Source organism: Ammospiza caudacuta, chromosome 4, assembly GCF_027887145.1.
Source record: "Ammospiza caudacuta isolate bAmmCau1 chromosome 4, bAmmCau1.pri, whole genome shotgun sequence".
Classification (NCBI taxonomy): Eukaryota; Metazoa; Chordata; class Aves; order Passeriformes; family Passerellidae; genus Ammospiza; species Ammospiza caudacuta.
In genome coordinates, this window is record NC_080596.1 from 58,033,000 (window position 1) to 58,050,251 (window position 17,252).

General features: G+C 38.2%; 1 protein-coding gene across 4 annotated transcripts in view; it reads left to right on the forward strand.

Moving 5' to 3' along the window:
* ZFYVE28 (zinc finger FYVE-type containing 28) overlaps positions 1–17,252 on the forward strand; it is a 113,680-nt gene that overhangs the window by 84,277 nt on the left and 12,151 nt on the right. For 2 of the 4 annotated variants that reach the window (XM_058803372.1, XM_058803375.1), the window contains 3 exons: positions 12,504–12,658; positions 13,253–13,369; positions 14,942–15,046. In XM_058803372.1, the coding sequence (XP_058659355.1) occupies positions 12,504–12,658; positions 13,253–13,369; positions 14,942–15,046 (377 nt within the window). The remainder of the gene's footprint in view (positions 1–12,503; positions 12,659–13,252; positions 13,370–14,941; positions 15,047–17,252) is intronic. The other 2 variants (XM_058803373.1, XM_058803376.1) reach the window with 1 other exon arrangement.

The following is a 17,252-nucleotide window of genomic DNA, read 5'->3' on the forward strand; positions in this document are numbered from 1 at the left end:
ATGTTGTCAGATTGTAGCATGTTTTGGGAATATCTTCAGAAAATTTAGCTGTGATAGCAAAACCAGTTTAACTGCAGCAGTAAGGTTGAACTAATTGTGTATTAAATAGCACAGATGGAATTGATTTGAAACAATGGAGTGTTGAATGTATGGAATTCTGTAGAAATGTACATTTATTGTTTTCCAAATGGAGAACCAGGGAGAAAATTCCAACTCTTTGGATGCCAAAGCAGTGTTCAGACCAGTGGTTTGGGTTCTCAAATGGTTTTGCTAAGGAAAGTTTGATTTCATTAGTACTTGATCTTGGTAAAATGTTCCTCTTTCTAGTCCCAGAGGGTCTGGTGGTCAAGAAATTAATTTTTCAGTCCAGTTCAGATGATTTTTTTCAAAATATTCATTAGGCAGTATCCAGACCTGAGATGCCCATACCAGTTGTCAGCTTTCTCAGCAAAGAATAATATGATATGCTCAAAGTTTGGACCTAAGTTTTTTGAAAGACTGCAGCTAGAAAATGCAAGAAAAATGTTGATTTGGGAACGATAAGGAAAGATAAGTGAGACAACAGAAGAACCAGGGTAGTTACAATTAGAGGATTTCAGGTGTCATTGGAGTTTTTGTAAGAGTGCCAGGGAGAAAGAAATACTGACGAATCTATTCAAGCGTTTGTCTGCCTAGAGTAAAGTGTACATGGTAAATTCTACTTCTTTGTTTTAAGGTTATAAAGAGCCAGTAAATGAGAACTTTAAGTATAAGTAATAACTCTTAAAACTAACCTTAGTGTTACACTAGATACTTTCCCTAGTCAACAGGTTGGGGGGTTTTTTAGATATGTCATTGCAGCTTAACTACTGGTGGGTTTTGGTATATTTTTCTACTATTTTTGTAATTTTAAAAAATTGGTGGTGAAGTTTTAGCACATTGTTTACAGTCTGTAAAAGGCAGTATCTGCAATGAATTGTGACTCAAGTTTATGCCAAAACTGCAAGAATCTGCCAGCAATTACGGTGGGATATTTATCTAGATATTTCAGTTAGAATATCTGTATTTGTGCATATGTGGGCAGGCATTGATCATTCTTAGTGTAAAATATTTGTTATATCAAGATGAAACCTCCCCTGGTGCAACTTGTCCTCTCCATGTGACTCCTTGTGGAGAGTCTGCTTCCATCCTCTTTGCAGCCACTCTTTATGTACAGTGATGAGGTCCCCTGGAGCCTTCTCCAGGGAGTAAAACACTGATATAATTCCTTCAGTCTCTCTTCATAGGGCTGGTTTTCCATTATCTTCATGGTTCTCCTTTGGATGCTCTCCAGTCCATCTATTCCTTCTTTTTGAGCTGTGTGGCCACAGCTGCACACAGGAGTGCTCCAGGTGGGCCTGACAAGCTCTTGGTAGTTTGGGATGGTGACATCTCTCATCTCTGCTGGTGCTGTCCCTGTGGGTGCATGGCAGCATCTGATGTGCTGTCACTGCTGCAGAGCTTCACTGCTGAGCCCTGTTCAGCTCTTGTTGTGCACCCCCAGCACCCCCTCAGCAAAGGATCCCAGCCTGTGCCAGGCTCTTTGGTGTCATCACTGCTGCAGGACCTTGCACTTGTCCCTGTGAACTCCACATTCCTCTTGGCAGCTCCCTGTTCCAGCCTGTCCTGCTCTGTGAGATGCCTTTCCCTGCTGGCATGTGCACCTCACTGCCCAGTGTGGGGTCACCAGCAAACCTGGGGACAGTGCTCACACTCTTGTCATCCAGATGGTTTTGGTGATGCTGAACAAGTGAGGCCCAATGTCCATCCCTGGGGATTCCCACTTGTGCAGGCTGCCAGCCCTGGTACAGACCATGGATCAGCACTCTGAGTGGGAGCTCTGAGCCAGTTTCTTGCCCATCTCTCAGACCAAACAAAATTCATGTGGGTGGACAGTTTCTTACAGAAGCAGGTTTTATACAGTGCTTTCTCATTAGTAGAACTCAGTGCCTTGAAAAGGATTCAAGAAGGAAAAAGAACTTGGTTGTTCTCCAGGACTGTGAATTATAGTAGGAGAATGAAGTTCTTTCATCTTATGGTCCAGAGCTTAAGCTATCAAAGCTACAAATTACATGGCTGCAGGTTTTAACAGAGACCACGGCTACTCTGGGGAACTTGTAGATCATAACATGGAGTACAACAAATACATTAACAATGCATGTTAGCTGACTGGTCAGCCCACCTGATCAGCTCTGTCTCCAGTTCTTCTGTCCTGCGCTTTTTCCTTTGTTAACGTGCTCAGTTCACATTGAAGCTATGCAAAATGACAGATTTGTTCTGCATTCATGTTTGGTACTGTCATTTTGGGTCTGATCAGTGCATTGCTGTAGATTTTCCGTCTCTTTTTTTTCTGTAGAGCTGCTCTTTATGGAGAAATTACTCACAACCAGAAAGAGGCTGTTAATAATGGCTTTATATGGCTTTTACTGGAGTTCTAGAAATAAAGAGCTCAGTGAGCAGAGCTCTGAGGAGAGAAAGGGGTTTTATACTTTGAGCAAATCTGAATCACTTCCACTATAGATGCTGTTCCTGCCTAATGATTTTGAACTGCAAACTGTTTGTGTGTCTCTTAGGTAGTGAGAGTCTGTGCTGCTTTGTACAGCTCTGTCACTCAAGTACTGTGAGGGCAGTAGCAATACACTCATAAACAGGTTGCTGTATACAGTCTTTTTGTTCAGCTGCTAAATCCCTTGCCCCAACAACCAGCTGAGCAGTACCAGCAAAACAAAAAGTCAGCTTCCATGAGGTCTGTCAGCTTTTGCTTCTGATTTTAGTCAGTGAGGTGTGTGTGACTGAAGCAGATGTCTCTGGGTTTTCACCGCCAGAATTCTTCTTGATGTGTTTCATGCCTATCTTGTTCTTCACCCTGCAAGACAAAAAAAAAAAAATTAAATGTCAAATGGTGTAGCATTTTCTAAGTTATAGTGTTCCTTTCTAGGATATTCTACAGGATATTCTATATTTTATGCATATCTCTGTCTTTAGTAACTAGTAACTGGATGCTGATTTTATTTCTTCCAAGGAATAACCCAGGCAGCTAATGTTAACAAATGCTTGTTACAGTGGGAAGGTGAGAATTCAGTTTTGGAAGTTTTTTGGTCTTTCCCTATTAAAATTACAAACTTCATATTTTAGAGGTGTTAGAATGTTCAGTGTGGTTGAAGTAAATATAGAATATATTGCTCTCTGTGTAAATCAAGTAAAACAGGGCAATATTTTAGGCTGACTAGCATCAGTGGCAGAGGCAATAAGACAGTCCTGGCACAATTGGTAGACACTCCAAATTTCCCATTTGGGGGCTGTATTCCAAGTGGCGTATCAAACATACCATATGGCTGGAGACTGACACAAAGTGATCATAATGGGCTTGTGTTCTTGTTTCTACATAGCTCAGTTGCAATTTTCATTTTTAGTAATTTGGCCACAATTATAATCATTTTCATTTTAGTGATGTGTAAAAAATCTGCTGTTGAATGTCACTTGGTGTTCTCTGTGATAGTAATAGAACAAAATTACTAGCTTTCAGAAAGTAGGTTTTATTTTACAGATTAGTGTTTTTTCTCTCAGTAAAACCCTTAGAATAGCATGTTTGGGAGTTTTCAGATTATGTGTAATTAAAATCACTATAGTAACTGCAGTTTTTGCAGAGTTTTTGTCCATGTCTAAAGATACATTGTAAAATCACAATTAGATTGGAGGAAAAAGAGGGAGGATTTCCTCATACTTACAGCTGTATTGAAGGTGAAAGAGAAAGCTATCTTTTCTAATTAAAATTTTAAGGTTCCACCTTATACTTTCATTAGCTTTTCTCAGCTTTGACTACCACATCTGGATGCAGAATTTCTGTGGGATTCTCCTGGACCCTGGGATGCATTCATGTTTCTGCTGCTCATTTTTGTATTTTTTGAAGTAACTGATGGAAGCAACATGAAAATGTCATGCTACCAAGTTTCCAAATCCCTCAGAGTTCCTTGTGCTGGGAAGTGGATCTGCAGGAGCTGGATGCTAAATGAAATAATTCACTTGTTGTGATGCCATGCAGAACTGTGCCTTGCCTATGACAGAGGACATTGCTAATGAGCTGTATAAAATTACTCTTTGCCCTGAAATATTTATGGTATCCAAGCTCTGCCTGTCCTTTGTCAAGTTCTGTATAAAGTGTAAAAACTGGGACTGATACATCTCTGTCCCTGTATCAGAGGGACAGAGCTGGTTTTACATACCATTTAATTATAAGTCCTGTACTATTTGTGGATTTCACTTTCAGTTTTTCCAGTTCAATATATATTTTTGAAATTTAAATATTCCTGCTGTCTAATCTCATTTTTTTTATCCTTTTGCAGTGTGAATGAATGATTGAGAGCTTTAAATGCAAGTTTGATTACAAGAAAGTGGTGGAAAAAATGTCATGGTGGAGTTGGAAAAAGTAGAATCCAGATAATATTCTAACTTCTTGTTTTTTTCTGTTCTGTTTTTTCTTGAATTGTACAATAACTTTATCTTGCAGATTTTACCCCTTTTTGGTTTCACTTAGGAAAAGCAGTAAGTGTGGTACCTTGCAAGTCTCTGACATTAAATTTGATGGTTAGAAAGCACCACTGTTGATTACTAATGCTCTTTAGTTATTTTTTCATATGCACACTTATAGAAGTTTTATCTATAACGATCAAAAAAGCTATTTGGGAGAGAGCACTGTTAAAGTTGATAAATTCTGCACTGGCTGTGTTGTTTATTTTAATTTCCATTTGAAATACTATATCTTTGCATTAATCTGAAAACCCAGTCCAGAGTGTTGATGAGTTTGAGTAAGCCATAAGTTCTCCTAGGCTGACTTTCTTACAGTGGATCTGTTTGGCAAGATGCTGCTTTACTGTGGATTTTGCAAAGTCCAAGTGAGAATGCTCTGAAGTTTGAGATCTGAACAGCTGAGGAAAGATTCAAGATGTTCTTCCAGCAGAGTGGGGAGCTACAGAAGCTGCCAAGATCTGGGGCAGAAGTTCTTGCTGTTGATTTCAAATTCAACAGAGTTCAATGCTCAGGACTTTTTCCTGACTGGAGATAGCACCTAGGAATTTGTTAGACAAATTCCTTTTTTTACTGAGCCAACCTCAGACTGCCCACTTCTGCAGGGGCAGGAGAAGCTGAGGACAGGCTTCTGCAAATCTTGCAGTGTGTGAAAAGTAATTCCCCCCTGAGGAATTCAGAAGGTTGACAGCAGAGGGGGCTTCTAGCACATGGAGCTGGGCATTGCTCACACATGGGGTAATTCTGTTGTCAAGTCCAGTTCTCTTGGTAATTTCTAGCCAGAGTGATTTGCATGCAGTTACATTATTTGTTTCTCAAGGCAAAGTTCTGAAGCCTTGGTGTGCTTTAAGGGTGGTTGGGTTGATTGGTGGGGGTTTTTCATCCTCTTGACCTGTTTCTCTTAAAAGAGAGAGGAAATAGCTAAGGGGTTATATTTGGTTACATTTTGAAACCCTCTTGACTTACAAAATACTAGGGTTTAAAAGACAAGAAATAAAATTCTGCATTAAAGCTTTTTTTAGTTTCCTTTAAATGTAGCTTCTGGAGTCATTCCTTAAAGCATAGTCCTTAGCTAAAAACCTATATGCTATTACATAAATAATAGCATATAATGTTCTGGCTTGGGTTAAAGTGACTCTAAAATTAAGTGCGTAGCCACTCATTTCACTTAAAACATTTGTAAGAAGCCGTGATTCTCACAGTTTCTCTTCCAACCATATCAAAACTAGCACATGTTAGAACAACAGGTTTTAGCCTACTGTTTATTGTATTTCTGCTAAGAGTATCCAAAAAGAAACACCTGAGGTACTGCAAAAAGCAGGATGGGAAGTAGGTTGGGGTTTTATCTTACTGATATGGGAATTACATATCTCTTACCTAAACCCCTGTAATTTTCCCTTGTCATTTCTCATGGATGCAACCTTTGTCTTCCCTGAACTATTGTTTGAACCTTTACATGGCCTTTGGAGTTGCTGTTTGTTCTTTTTAGCAAACTGGAACCCAGAGTTGACTGCAGCCTTCTGAAGTAGAGGAGTAATAGCTTGGCTGACAGGTTAGTGGTGAGATTTCCAGTTACAGCCTACACAAATATCAGTGGGAGCAATGTACCAACTTGCTGAAGTTGTTTCAGAAATTGTATGCAGTCAGTAACACAGATTTGCCTGCAAGCCTTTTGGTTTGGTTTTTTTTTTTCATTTACCATAAGGATGAAAATACTCAAATGGGAGAGAATCTTAAATATTGTAGATTGGATAAAAAGTGTATGTTATTGATATTGTACACAGAGCATAAGTGGCCATTGTGCTAAACTCTGAGCAAACAATGAAAGTTGGGGAGCTCATGGTAATGTGTTTTGAGAAATATTTTAAGAACTAGAATATTCTAAATGTACGTCTGTATACGAGGAAATTCACTTACATGACACGTGTGTATCTTTAGTTATTCAATACATGAGATGTTAAATAATGGACATGAGAGATTTGTTAAGGCCAACTAGTGCAAATGAGTTTGATGTCATCTAAGTCCAAAGAACTGCACTGTTTTATAATTTGTAGATAATTGATAATTTGTAATTATCAAATCAGTTTTTAAATGAACACTAATTTGTATTTAAGAATTGGGCTACTGACCCTTTGTAAAAACTTCCAGCAAGGTTTATGACTGTAATATCCTTCTGTGTAGAATATTAGGAATGTGTGAAATCACAGAAAACTTCTTAGAAAGTTTTCACCTTTCTCTACTGTCAGGAGTCTCACCTGCTACAGTACATGACTTACCAAACTATCCTAGAGAGTACCTTGGTCGTAAAATGCATCTCTGGGTGAACCTCTGCATCAGAATGGTACCAATTAATGGATTGAATTCTTGCATGGATTTTGAATTCATTGTGAAGTGGAAACACCAGCTATAAATTCTCACTATAGCAGGAAGGTGTTATCTGTTTTGTTGCAGAGTTATTCTACTTCTGCCCCTGCTTGTGTAGTTTGCTGGAGATTCCCAGAGAAAGTGAATGGGAATCCCTGATGTCACAGGTATTTGGATAACATAAATGGTGAGGTTACTCACTGAACTATGTATTAACACTTTTCTAGTAAACATTTGTAATATTGTTATAGAGTTTTCTTCTTAGACTTAGTTGGGATGAGTTTATGTGACTGAAACATGAGCCCTGTCTGTTTACAGGCACCACTAACAATCTTCTGAGATCTTTTCCTGGAAATCAGTTGTCATTCAAGAACTTGCCTGAAATCAGACACTTAAAGGATGGTCTTAATTTCCTTTTAAATTTGGTGACATCATTACATCCTATATTTCTGTTGAAGCTGGATAATCTTCAAGCTCTCTTCCAACCCTAACCATTCTCTGATTCTGTGATAAAAAGTACAGTGGGTCTGTTGGGCTTTCTCCTTTGCAAGAAGTCACCCATTGTTGCTTTTGATTTAAGATTTCAAAATATAAAGAAACAAAACCAAACCATGTATTTTTAAAAGTTTTTTGTGATTAATTTGAAAACATGAAGATTCAGTTGATTTTTTTGTATTCATTGTATTTGAAGCATAGAGCTTTTACATTATTTTTGTCTGTTACTGCTGTAATTTTAATGCATCTTTAAGATACTCTGGGGGTTGGTGTGTGAATAATGAGAAATTCTTTCAGAGAATATCATACAATCTACATTAATGCAGAGCAGATTTCAGGTTTAAAGAACCAAACATTTCCAGACAAATTTGAAAGGAAACATCTGTGAGTGGACACAGATTTCTACAGCTGTTGCTATGTTTCAAGCACAAATGTAAAATATTTAAATTTGCACCAACGTTGAATTGGTGACTTTGGTTGTTTGGGTTTAGACTTTGCTGCTTTCACTCATTTTTGGATGATTGTCAATGACCAACAAGCACAGCCCAAAGTCTACAGTATTAGAGATGTTTACCTGAAATGTCTGTCATAACCCTCTTGTTCCACAGTCCTGTTTTCCATTATGTATGAGTGTGGGATCTCAGCACCTCAGGACTGATGTGCAGAGTGACCGAGACCACCCTTGGGGGGCTCGGGAGTCCTGGAATGTTGCCAGAAGTGTCTGGTGGCTGGACTTTGATCCTACAAGGGAGACGACACCTGTATGAGGATGGGAGGATTTCACTGGGGTAAATGGTGAAGGGATAAGTTAATTAGAGTGTAAGACACAGGGTTTAGGATTTCTGTACAGGGGGGTCTAAAGATGTAAGGTGGAGGAATTGGGGCGTGTCCTGTTCTTCTTCTTCTTCTTGGCCTCCATCTTCTGTGGTGATGTTGGCACTTTGGGATTGGTTATTACTAAAAGTGCACTGGTTAATAAGGGTAAAAGGTATTGGGGAAAAATGATAAATATTGTATACGTAATTTTGAGTATAAAGATAAGTGACTGCCCCGGGGGCTCGCAGTGTGCTCATGGCTGGCTGCTGTGCAGATCTCTGTTGGGCCGAGAGAAAATCTTTTAGATAAACAATTAATAAACACCGAGACCGAGAAAAGATCTGAAGTCTCTTCTCATCCTTTGAAGCGCGGGCTGTCCAAGGCCACCCCGGGCCTTTCCAGGTCTTTAAAACAGCCGAAAAACCAACATATGAGCACTGCCACGTAAATTGGCTCAAAGTGTCCTTTGAAATACAAAAGCTATCAAGCAGATTGCATCTTGGTGAAAGATTTAATGGTGTACAATTACATTATTGGCTTTTGTTTGCTTGTACGTATTTGGCTAAATTTCACAGTAAAGCCTTGAGAGCAGGCAAGGTGTAGAGATACACCTTGATAGTGTTGGAAGAGTTGTACAACTCTTCTCGTGTAATAAATGAAGTGTAATTTTAAAATGGGTGGCTGCAGCCAAGTTAAACAAAAAGACAATTCATTTTTTCTGCCACAGAATATCAGTTCCTTTTATAAGGTAAAAGCAGATTTAGTGTTTGGAATCAACCTTTGGCATAACATCTTATTTCTTTATATTCACCTTCTGATGTGGTAGCTTTGCAATGTTTTTACAGTCTGAAAAATTAATGCATGATAAGCATTGTGTATATGTTAAATGTTTCACAAGGGGTTCCATGTGTATTTTGGTGTTACCTCTTTGTAACTTAATCCATTGGGTTATTCAGGGTTCCTTTCAACCAGTAGTTGAGAAAATGAGGACCTGTTGCTAGCAGTAGTATGGCTGTTTGTATTGTGCAATGAGACATGATTCTGTAGATGCTGGCTGTGAAACATTCTAGATCCAAGTGTAGTAGGACATTAATGAAATGCTTCCTAAACATCTGGTATTGGCTGAAAATGTTGATCCAAATTGTCCCTACATAAGCCAAGTAGGAAAGATATTCTTTTGGGGCAGGGGGGTGAAGATAAGCTGCACCCAGTAGATCACATTTCAGGGCTGTTTTCTATAATAGCAATTTATAAAATCATTAGAATCTATTTGCATGGATGTAGTCATTGCTGTTTGGGATACTCTAATGTTAAAAAGTAGCTGGCTCTTCTGCTGTTTATCTGAAACAGTTGCAGTGTTTCTGTTCTTACAGTATTTCTTACTGTCTCTACAATATTGTATTTTTGGCTATATTCTTTAACAGATATACTTTAAAGTAAAGAACTGATGGTTGTTAGATGTTCTTTGAGAGTCATCTTTGTCTTATTTGGACTTGGTTGTGTTGGTAAAGGCAGAGTAATTGTTTCTGACTCTGTAGCAATTCTTAGTTCCAGTTTTAAATTTTTCTGAAGTATTCATTTTTTTGCTTTGTAGTAGCACAAGCAATCCCAAGTATGAAATATCCTCTTTTCTGAACCTCCTGTATGTGGATACTGTCATTAGCATGGGAGCGTGCATATGAAAATGTGTCAGAAATGTGAGTGTATGGACATGCTGACCTTCCATCCCACAGTGCTGGAGCAATTCACATGTGCTCTCTGCTGGGGATTTGGGGAAAAAAGAGTCCCAGCCAGTCTTGTGGTGACATGGCCAGTCCTAATGACACACCACAAAACCTGACAGAACAGTCTGCAATGGAAGTAGGTCAAACCACATTCCTGAATGAAGTAGGTAAACCTGCATTCCTCCCAGCTGGAGGAGGCTCAGAAAGGCAAACATTATTATTAAAATGGTCAGGATTGTGGAATGAGCCTTTCTTCCTTTCTGCAAAACAGCAAAGGACCAAGTAGTTTATATTCTTGAAAAGCGCTCTTCACAGCTCTCTGCCCACTTAACACCTTCCTTTGAAATGGTTCTTCAGCTGTGATTTGGAGGGAAAAGTCATCCTTGATTCAGTGGCCCTGTTTTCTCCCTGCACTAAAGCTTCTGTGTATTGGGAGCTTTGAAGAGACCTTTGTGTAAGGGTTACTCACATTAACTTCTTCTAAAAGCTAGGGTTATTCACATGAAATTCTTCTAAAGTAATATTTACACAGACTGCACCTGGCTTTGTCAGGAGGTCCATGCTTGCCTTGCAGAGCAGTTTATGGTGCTTATGTGTGTATCACTAAGAAAGTTCTTATGTGAAACAAAAAGTAGAGCCTGTTTGGCCGTGTTGCCAGGCAGAGTCCTTTATCTGTGTGTGAGAGGGTTTGTGTGAACAGGCATCCTCTGCCTGCACACCCTTGTGAGCCAGCAATCTCCTCCTGGCTCTTGCTGCCTTTCAGTTTGTTCTTTTGTAAACCACATTTGTACATGACCTTTTCATTGTCCTGAACACAGGCCTATCCATGCTGCCAGGCTTGCTTTTCTAATATCTACTAAATCCCCTTCGGAAAGGCAAAGGAAAACTGAAAGAGAATTCTCACTTCATTCTCAGTGTCTTTGATAAGCCCAGTCAGTCATGGTGCTGCTGGAACTGTAAACACAGAAATAACATCTCCTTACAATAGTTTTTTTTTTTTGTTAGTAGCAACAGATAACACGAATAAAACGTGTCTCCTGCAAGCCTGGTCTTTACTCTGTGTTTGAAAGAATGGGGGGCCAGTTAAGGTACTCATGCTACATGTCTGCCATTGATATTTCTATCAATAACTAATCTCCAGTACTTATTTTCAGTCTGTTTTTCTTAGGGCTTTTAATATTGGGTGGCATAATTATTTCTATTTTATATTTCAAAGGGTTACCTGTGGAGCCTACAGGTAGAATTGGAAAACTATATCCTATAAAATTTTGTTATAAATAGTGATGTTACCTATGTGTCTTCTCCCAAAATAACTGTTCATGCATACTGCCATAAGGACAGGATCTGTAAGATGGTGAATGTTTCTGCACCTGACAAAAGCAGATTGAACTCAAAATGTGTTAGAAATTACTTTTTTTGTTACATATGCTACTTATACCTGCATTAAGTAACTCTTCTTTTAACTGAGTATTTGTCTGTAAAGACTGTTGGAGTTTTGGGCATCAAAACTATGATTTTAAGTAAAATAGTCTAGTTTTTTGGTAATAATTGGCTATATTAATTTCTTTCCACTATGTGGAGAAAAATGGTTTCATGTTCCCTGTGACTTGAAAATAGTCAAGTAAGAAGGCTCCTGTCTCCTCTGGTCAGCACAGTGAATCCTTGGGACTTCAGTGTAGTTACATCCTGTGCTCCAGTCCCATTTCAGAGTTTTTAGGGGCAAAGTGCTGCTTTTCCCCTAAGTGCTTCCTGGTTTTAACATCTTGATTTACAAATATTTAAGATAATTGCTGATATTTGAAGATTCTCTCCAAGGCTTCCCTGCTGTCTCAGGTTGTTTTAAGCTGCTTCTCTGTAAAAGAAAAGTGGTAGGGGTGGTGGTGGTGAAAGTGTGGGAATGTCCGACATCTGGTTTTTAACAAAAAATTTAAAGTTTGAGTAGAGATTTGGTGGCACATTTAAATCTCTTTAGAGTTGATGAGCCATTCTTCACAATAGTTTGACATTTCATCTATTTCTAATTTTACATTTATAAGGGAATTAACCTACCTCTACTGTGTAAATCATATTTTATTGCTGCTCTTTCCATTTTTTTTTTTTTGTGAAGTTAGATTCTGTTCTTGCTATATTAAGGTAACATAATTCAGAATTTCTTTCTTTTTTTCAGAAAATTTCCATGTTCGTAAATTTCTAAATTGACTTCAGAACTGACCTTTACATTTTTAGGTCGATATTCCCCTTCAGGATTTTTGGTGGAGTTATGGTCTCAGGATTGAGCTTTTAGAAGAACTTAATGTGAAAAATGGCACAGCACTTTGTGCGGTAAAATACAGACAAGAGATTTTCTGCTTCAAGTTTTTTTGCAGCTGTCACAGAGTGAAAATCAAACGTGCTGGTGATTGGTTGTGTGCTGATTAACTTCAACAAGAATTTACAGCAATTAGTTCTACTACTATAGAGTCTTGCCTGAGTCATAAATACTTTAGAATTTGCTGAGCATCCTGAACAACTGAGTGAAGATTTACATTACTTTCCTTTACATTATTTTTTTTTCTCTGACAGCAGTTTAATGACAAGTTCTTGTTCATCTGATGACATTGATCAGGAAGAAATCCAGCTGGCTTTGCAGGCTGCCAAAATTGCCACAAGAGAGAAGATCAGATCTAGATTTCATGGCAGTAATGATCTTATTCACCGCCTTTTTGTCTGTATCTCAGGTATGAGAATCACTGAATTATTAAAGTATTGTTCGGGGGGGGTTTGGTTTATTTTTTTGAGCTTTTGCACATCAAGTTGTGGTAGAAAGGGCTAGAGATGAAGTTTCAGGAAAACTCTGGTTTTGGGGCCTAAGTTGCAGTCTGGTTTAGAAGGACCTGTTACCTGTTTGGAACATACAGAATCAGAGATGCTGACATCTTAGACGTGTAGTGTTGAAGAATTTGGATTTGTATCAGGTTTGATTTTTCCCTAGTGATGCCCTTTTGTGTTCAAGGAATGAAATGTGACTTAGCAGTTCTGTTTTCATGCAAAATTAGTCTTTCAGTATTTCCTGCCAAAGGATATGGAATATATGTATTGGCTTGCAGGTAGCATAAAAACCAGAATGTAACTTGGCCATTAAGGAGAATTAGTTTAATCGGAATTAGTTTAATTAGTTTAATTAGGTGTTCAATTTTTATTCCTAATGTGAACAAGTGATCCCCTTAAAATAAGTGAGGCCATTACTGGTACTAACAGACAGATTTAAATACTTTTTTAAAGGATGGTGTAACAGTCTAGAATTGATTTACCCATTTTTCTCAAACTCTAAGGTGTTGCTGACCAGCTGCAGACAAACTATGCTAGTGATCTGAGAAGTATCTTGAAGACCTTGTTTGAAGTTATGGCAACCAAACCTGAAACAGAAGACAAGGAAAAGCAGAAGAAAGGTAAAAGATCTAAACATTTGTTTTCTCTAATGAATTTCTGCTGGTAGCCCGGTGGAAATCCATAAGCTATTAGACACAAATTCCCCTAACATATTGTTATCTTTTTGACAGGATTCACTGTATAGGGTTTCACCTAAGTTTAAAAGGAGTCATGGAAACAGACTGTAAACTGGATGAAGTCCTGTTTAGGAACACAGGAGTTCATTTTAAGGCAAATACTAAAGAGTTAGTCTTCAGAGTTCATCTGCTGTTTCCATATTCCTGTATTTAACAGCAGCACAGTGTTTGTAGCCCATATAGTTTATAGCCCATGATTTATGCAGAGTAAATTCTGTAGATTCTTTTTTTCCCCTCCCCAGATTTGTTTCACAATGGGTCCATTTTAAATTACCAAAGAACAGACTGTAAGATGGGAATGCTCATCTTAGAATATCGTAAGATGCTGAAATCTTTCCTCTCTTGAACAAATTGATGAATTTGGCTTCAAAATAAAAAAATACCACATTTCACTTGTAGATAATGAAAGTAATGGAACCAGAACTAGATCATGAATCAACAAAAGATATTTTACTCTGTGAACATTTTTATTATTTCTTTTCTAAGTGGCAAGTCTGCTAACTTATCTAAGAGTAACAGTGTCATCCCAGCAAGACTGCAATTACCTTTGTCCTTTGTTATCATCAGAACTACCAGCATCTGAAAGTGACCAGAGCTCTTTTTATTTTCCTACTTCCTTTCCTCCAGATTGAAAACTTTTTCTTTCTCCTAGTTTCACTTAAAAGCATTGAGTTTTTTATGTGAAACACTTAGTTAAAAAGTTGGATCAAGTCAGCAGAAAAAACCTACACTCCAGTCCCAATTCTGCAGTGGGATAATGCACAACATGCATTACAGTCTTCTTTTGGTTGAAACTTCCACAATAGTTTTATGGTGGCAGCCTGTCATGATGTGAAAATAGACTGTGTTTTTTTATTGTTAAAAAAAATAAATAAATGGGGTTAGACAGAATTGCTAGAAAGAGAACACAAGAGCTCCTGAACCTTCAAATAAGAGTAATAAAGAAACTGGAGCTGTAAAGAACTATCACTGAGAAATATATATTAAACAATAGTACTTGGATGGATGTAATTTCTAATGGATGAACTCTTGCATTAAAAAGGAAGGTATTGACAAAAGTAAGCATAAACAAAATGAGCTAAAAAATTGGAGTTTTGGGGTGAAGTTTCTCTTTGATATGTGTGATTTGAATGTGTGTGATTCACCTTGGGACTCTCTCACTGTTCTCAAAATCTGCTTGTGTTAAAGGATCCAAGTTAAGAATTGGGAAATATAATGTAAGTGCAGCTAAACTAGCAGAAGGAAGAAGACTGCATGTCCTGTAATAACAGCATCTTTCATTTCTGTTGTCATCCCAAAGCAAAGCAGGAGACTTGTAAATCACTGTTTGAGTCAGGGTAGAGAAAAGGCAAGAAGTCTAAGAAGGTGCTACTGTGGTCTAACCTCAGAAGTTCTAACATGAATCTTTAAAGTGAAAATTGGAAAAATATGAATATTTTTTGAATTGTTTTACAGTTAATCATGGTTTAAGGAATGCAGCATTGGAAGACTGTGCTTTATGTCAAGAAAGTATATCATCCTCAGAACTTGCAGCAAAAGCCAGAGATGGGGACTTTGAAGGTATTTTCTTTTTTCTAAGAATTAAAATGAGACAACACTAATGTATTAAAAAAGTGATAATTAAAATGAAAAGTCTTTTAATGTTTGACTCTGGGAAGGGAGTATAAAATGTTGTCATGCTGGTTTAGAGACAAAGGCAGAAGGTAAACTGAGCATATTTCTTTCAGGTTTTTTCTAACAGCCTCATGAAACTCTTATCCACAAATGGTCATATTCAGTAGGAATTGCTCTGTATCAATGCAGAAAGGGTCTGTATAGTAAAGGCTTTAATACAGTGTATGATGTTACATCTGATGAGTTTCTCAGGGCTGTGTGAGATGCAAAGCCCTAAGTAAGGTTTTCTCAGCCAAATCTTGAGAGGGTTTTTGTATTGTTTGCTGCATGTGGATGTGCTGCTTTATCCCAAGGTAGAAGTACCTTTCATGTTTTCTTTACTTGTGTCTTTGATCAAGATATTTTGGCTAATATTTTCACATTCTTCGCCATATTATTTCAAAGAAAATGAAAGCTTTAGATAAGTCTGCTGAGGTTGCTCAAATCTCACTGAGTACATGGTAAGAACGAAAAACGCATGTAAGTCTCAGTTTTGGTTGAGGTTTGGGTATTCTGAAAGCCCACAAGTTGTTTCTCTTTTATTAATCTGAGCTTCTTCAGAGTTAGTTATGGGCTCAAGTCCTATTCTAGCAAACTCAGTATAAAAAATGGATTAAAATATATCAGAGCACTTGCAGTCAAAGAATAAGAAAAGAAATATATGAGATAGAGCAAACAAGAAAGCAATCAGCTTTGATCTTCAAGGATAAGTGGTGGTTTCAGCGCACCAGGAGCCCAATTACCAGAGCCATAATATGTCTGTGGTCAAGTGAGAAGTACAAGACAACCATCAGCTATGAAACTGTCCCTGAGCTTCCCAGAAACTCAAGTGTGCAGTAATTTCCTCGTGCTTTAAAACTTTGATTTATTGCTATATATTTGTCCATGTACACTACTGTCGTTCCAGTGAGAGGTTTGGAATGCAGGATGACAGAGCTGGGTGATAAGCAGTGTGTGCCTCTGCTTGCATGTGGAGGGTGGTGACCAACAGAAAAGAAATATTGGTTCATGTAATTTGTAATAAAGATCAGAAATCACAGAGGGAAAAAAAGAACTCTTAAAGATCAGATTTTAGAGAAATGCTACTTATTTATAACTTATTTTGTGCTTATATAAAACCCATGGTTTGCTTGCTTACCCTTCTCAAGCTGCAGGCTAAAAAATCTAAGCTATTTAGAACAGCAGGGCTGATTCATATATAATGCACTGTAGAAATATTATCTCTTCTGCGGGAAGATGATTTGAAGGCAGATAAAGAACTATTCAGTAGTCATTTTAATTGATTTTTCTATTGTGCTGTAATTCAGAATGTCACAGAAGGTGCAGGAAGGAACAAATCTTTAAGCAAAATCCTTGCCATGTACGGGCTGTATTGCAAAAGAGTGCAAGATTATTCCTTCTCTACCACTTCTCAATTCTTTCTCTTTTGTTTTGGATCGATGCTGATGCTCTTGGTGAGTTTGACTTACAGAATTTGAAAGCCAGTTATTCTGAACTGCAGGATGCTGCATAACCCTCTCACAGTGGATGTGCATTTTGTCACAGCAAAATGTAAAAGTTTTTTTTTCCCTGGCATGTTGCTCAGCTTTTAAGGTTCTTCAGCCTTTCATGGCAGCTGGTATTGTCATGGGGAAGGGTTCATGTTTGGAGAGGTGGGTTGGCATGTTATTTACTGAAATAAGAGGACCATGGTCTGGCTACTTAGGTGATGTTCTGGCCAACACAGTAAAGGGGAATCTTTGGAGCTTCAAAAGGCCCTGCAGCACCCAGGCAGTGTGAATCATTTATGTCCCTGCCCTAAGTGAGTGGTAAAACCAGATATGTAGTATTTATAGCATATGAGATAACTTCAACAAAAGCAACCCCCTGCCTGCACCTTTATTCCAGAATAGCACGTGTTTTATATGTGCCTGCATGGTAGAAAGTAGATCTTTGTGGGATAAGTAAGTCCCCTTGGAATAAATAGATGTGGATGCCAGGATGAGCTTGGCTGCCTTGGCCAATGGTGTCCCATGCTAACATATCCTCTAAACCAAGCCAATAGCAGGTGCTCCTGCAGTTACTCTGCTTTTGGTGCTCACACAGGCTCACTGTGGGGGGCTTGGCCATGCCT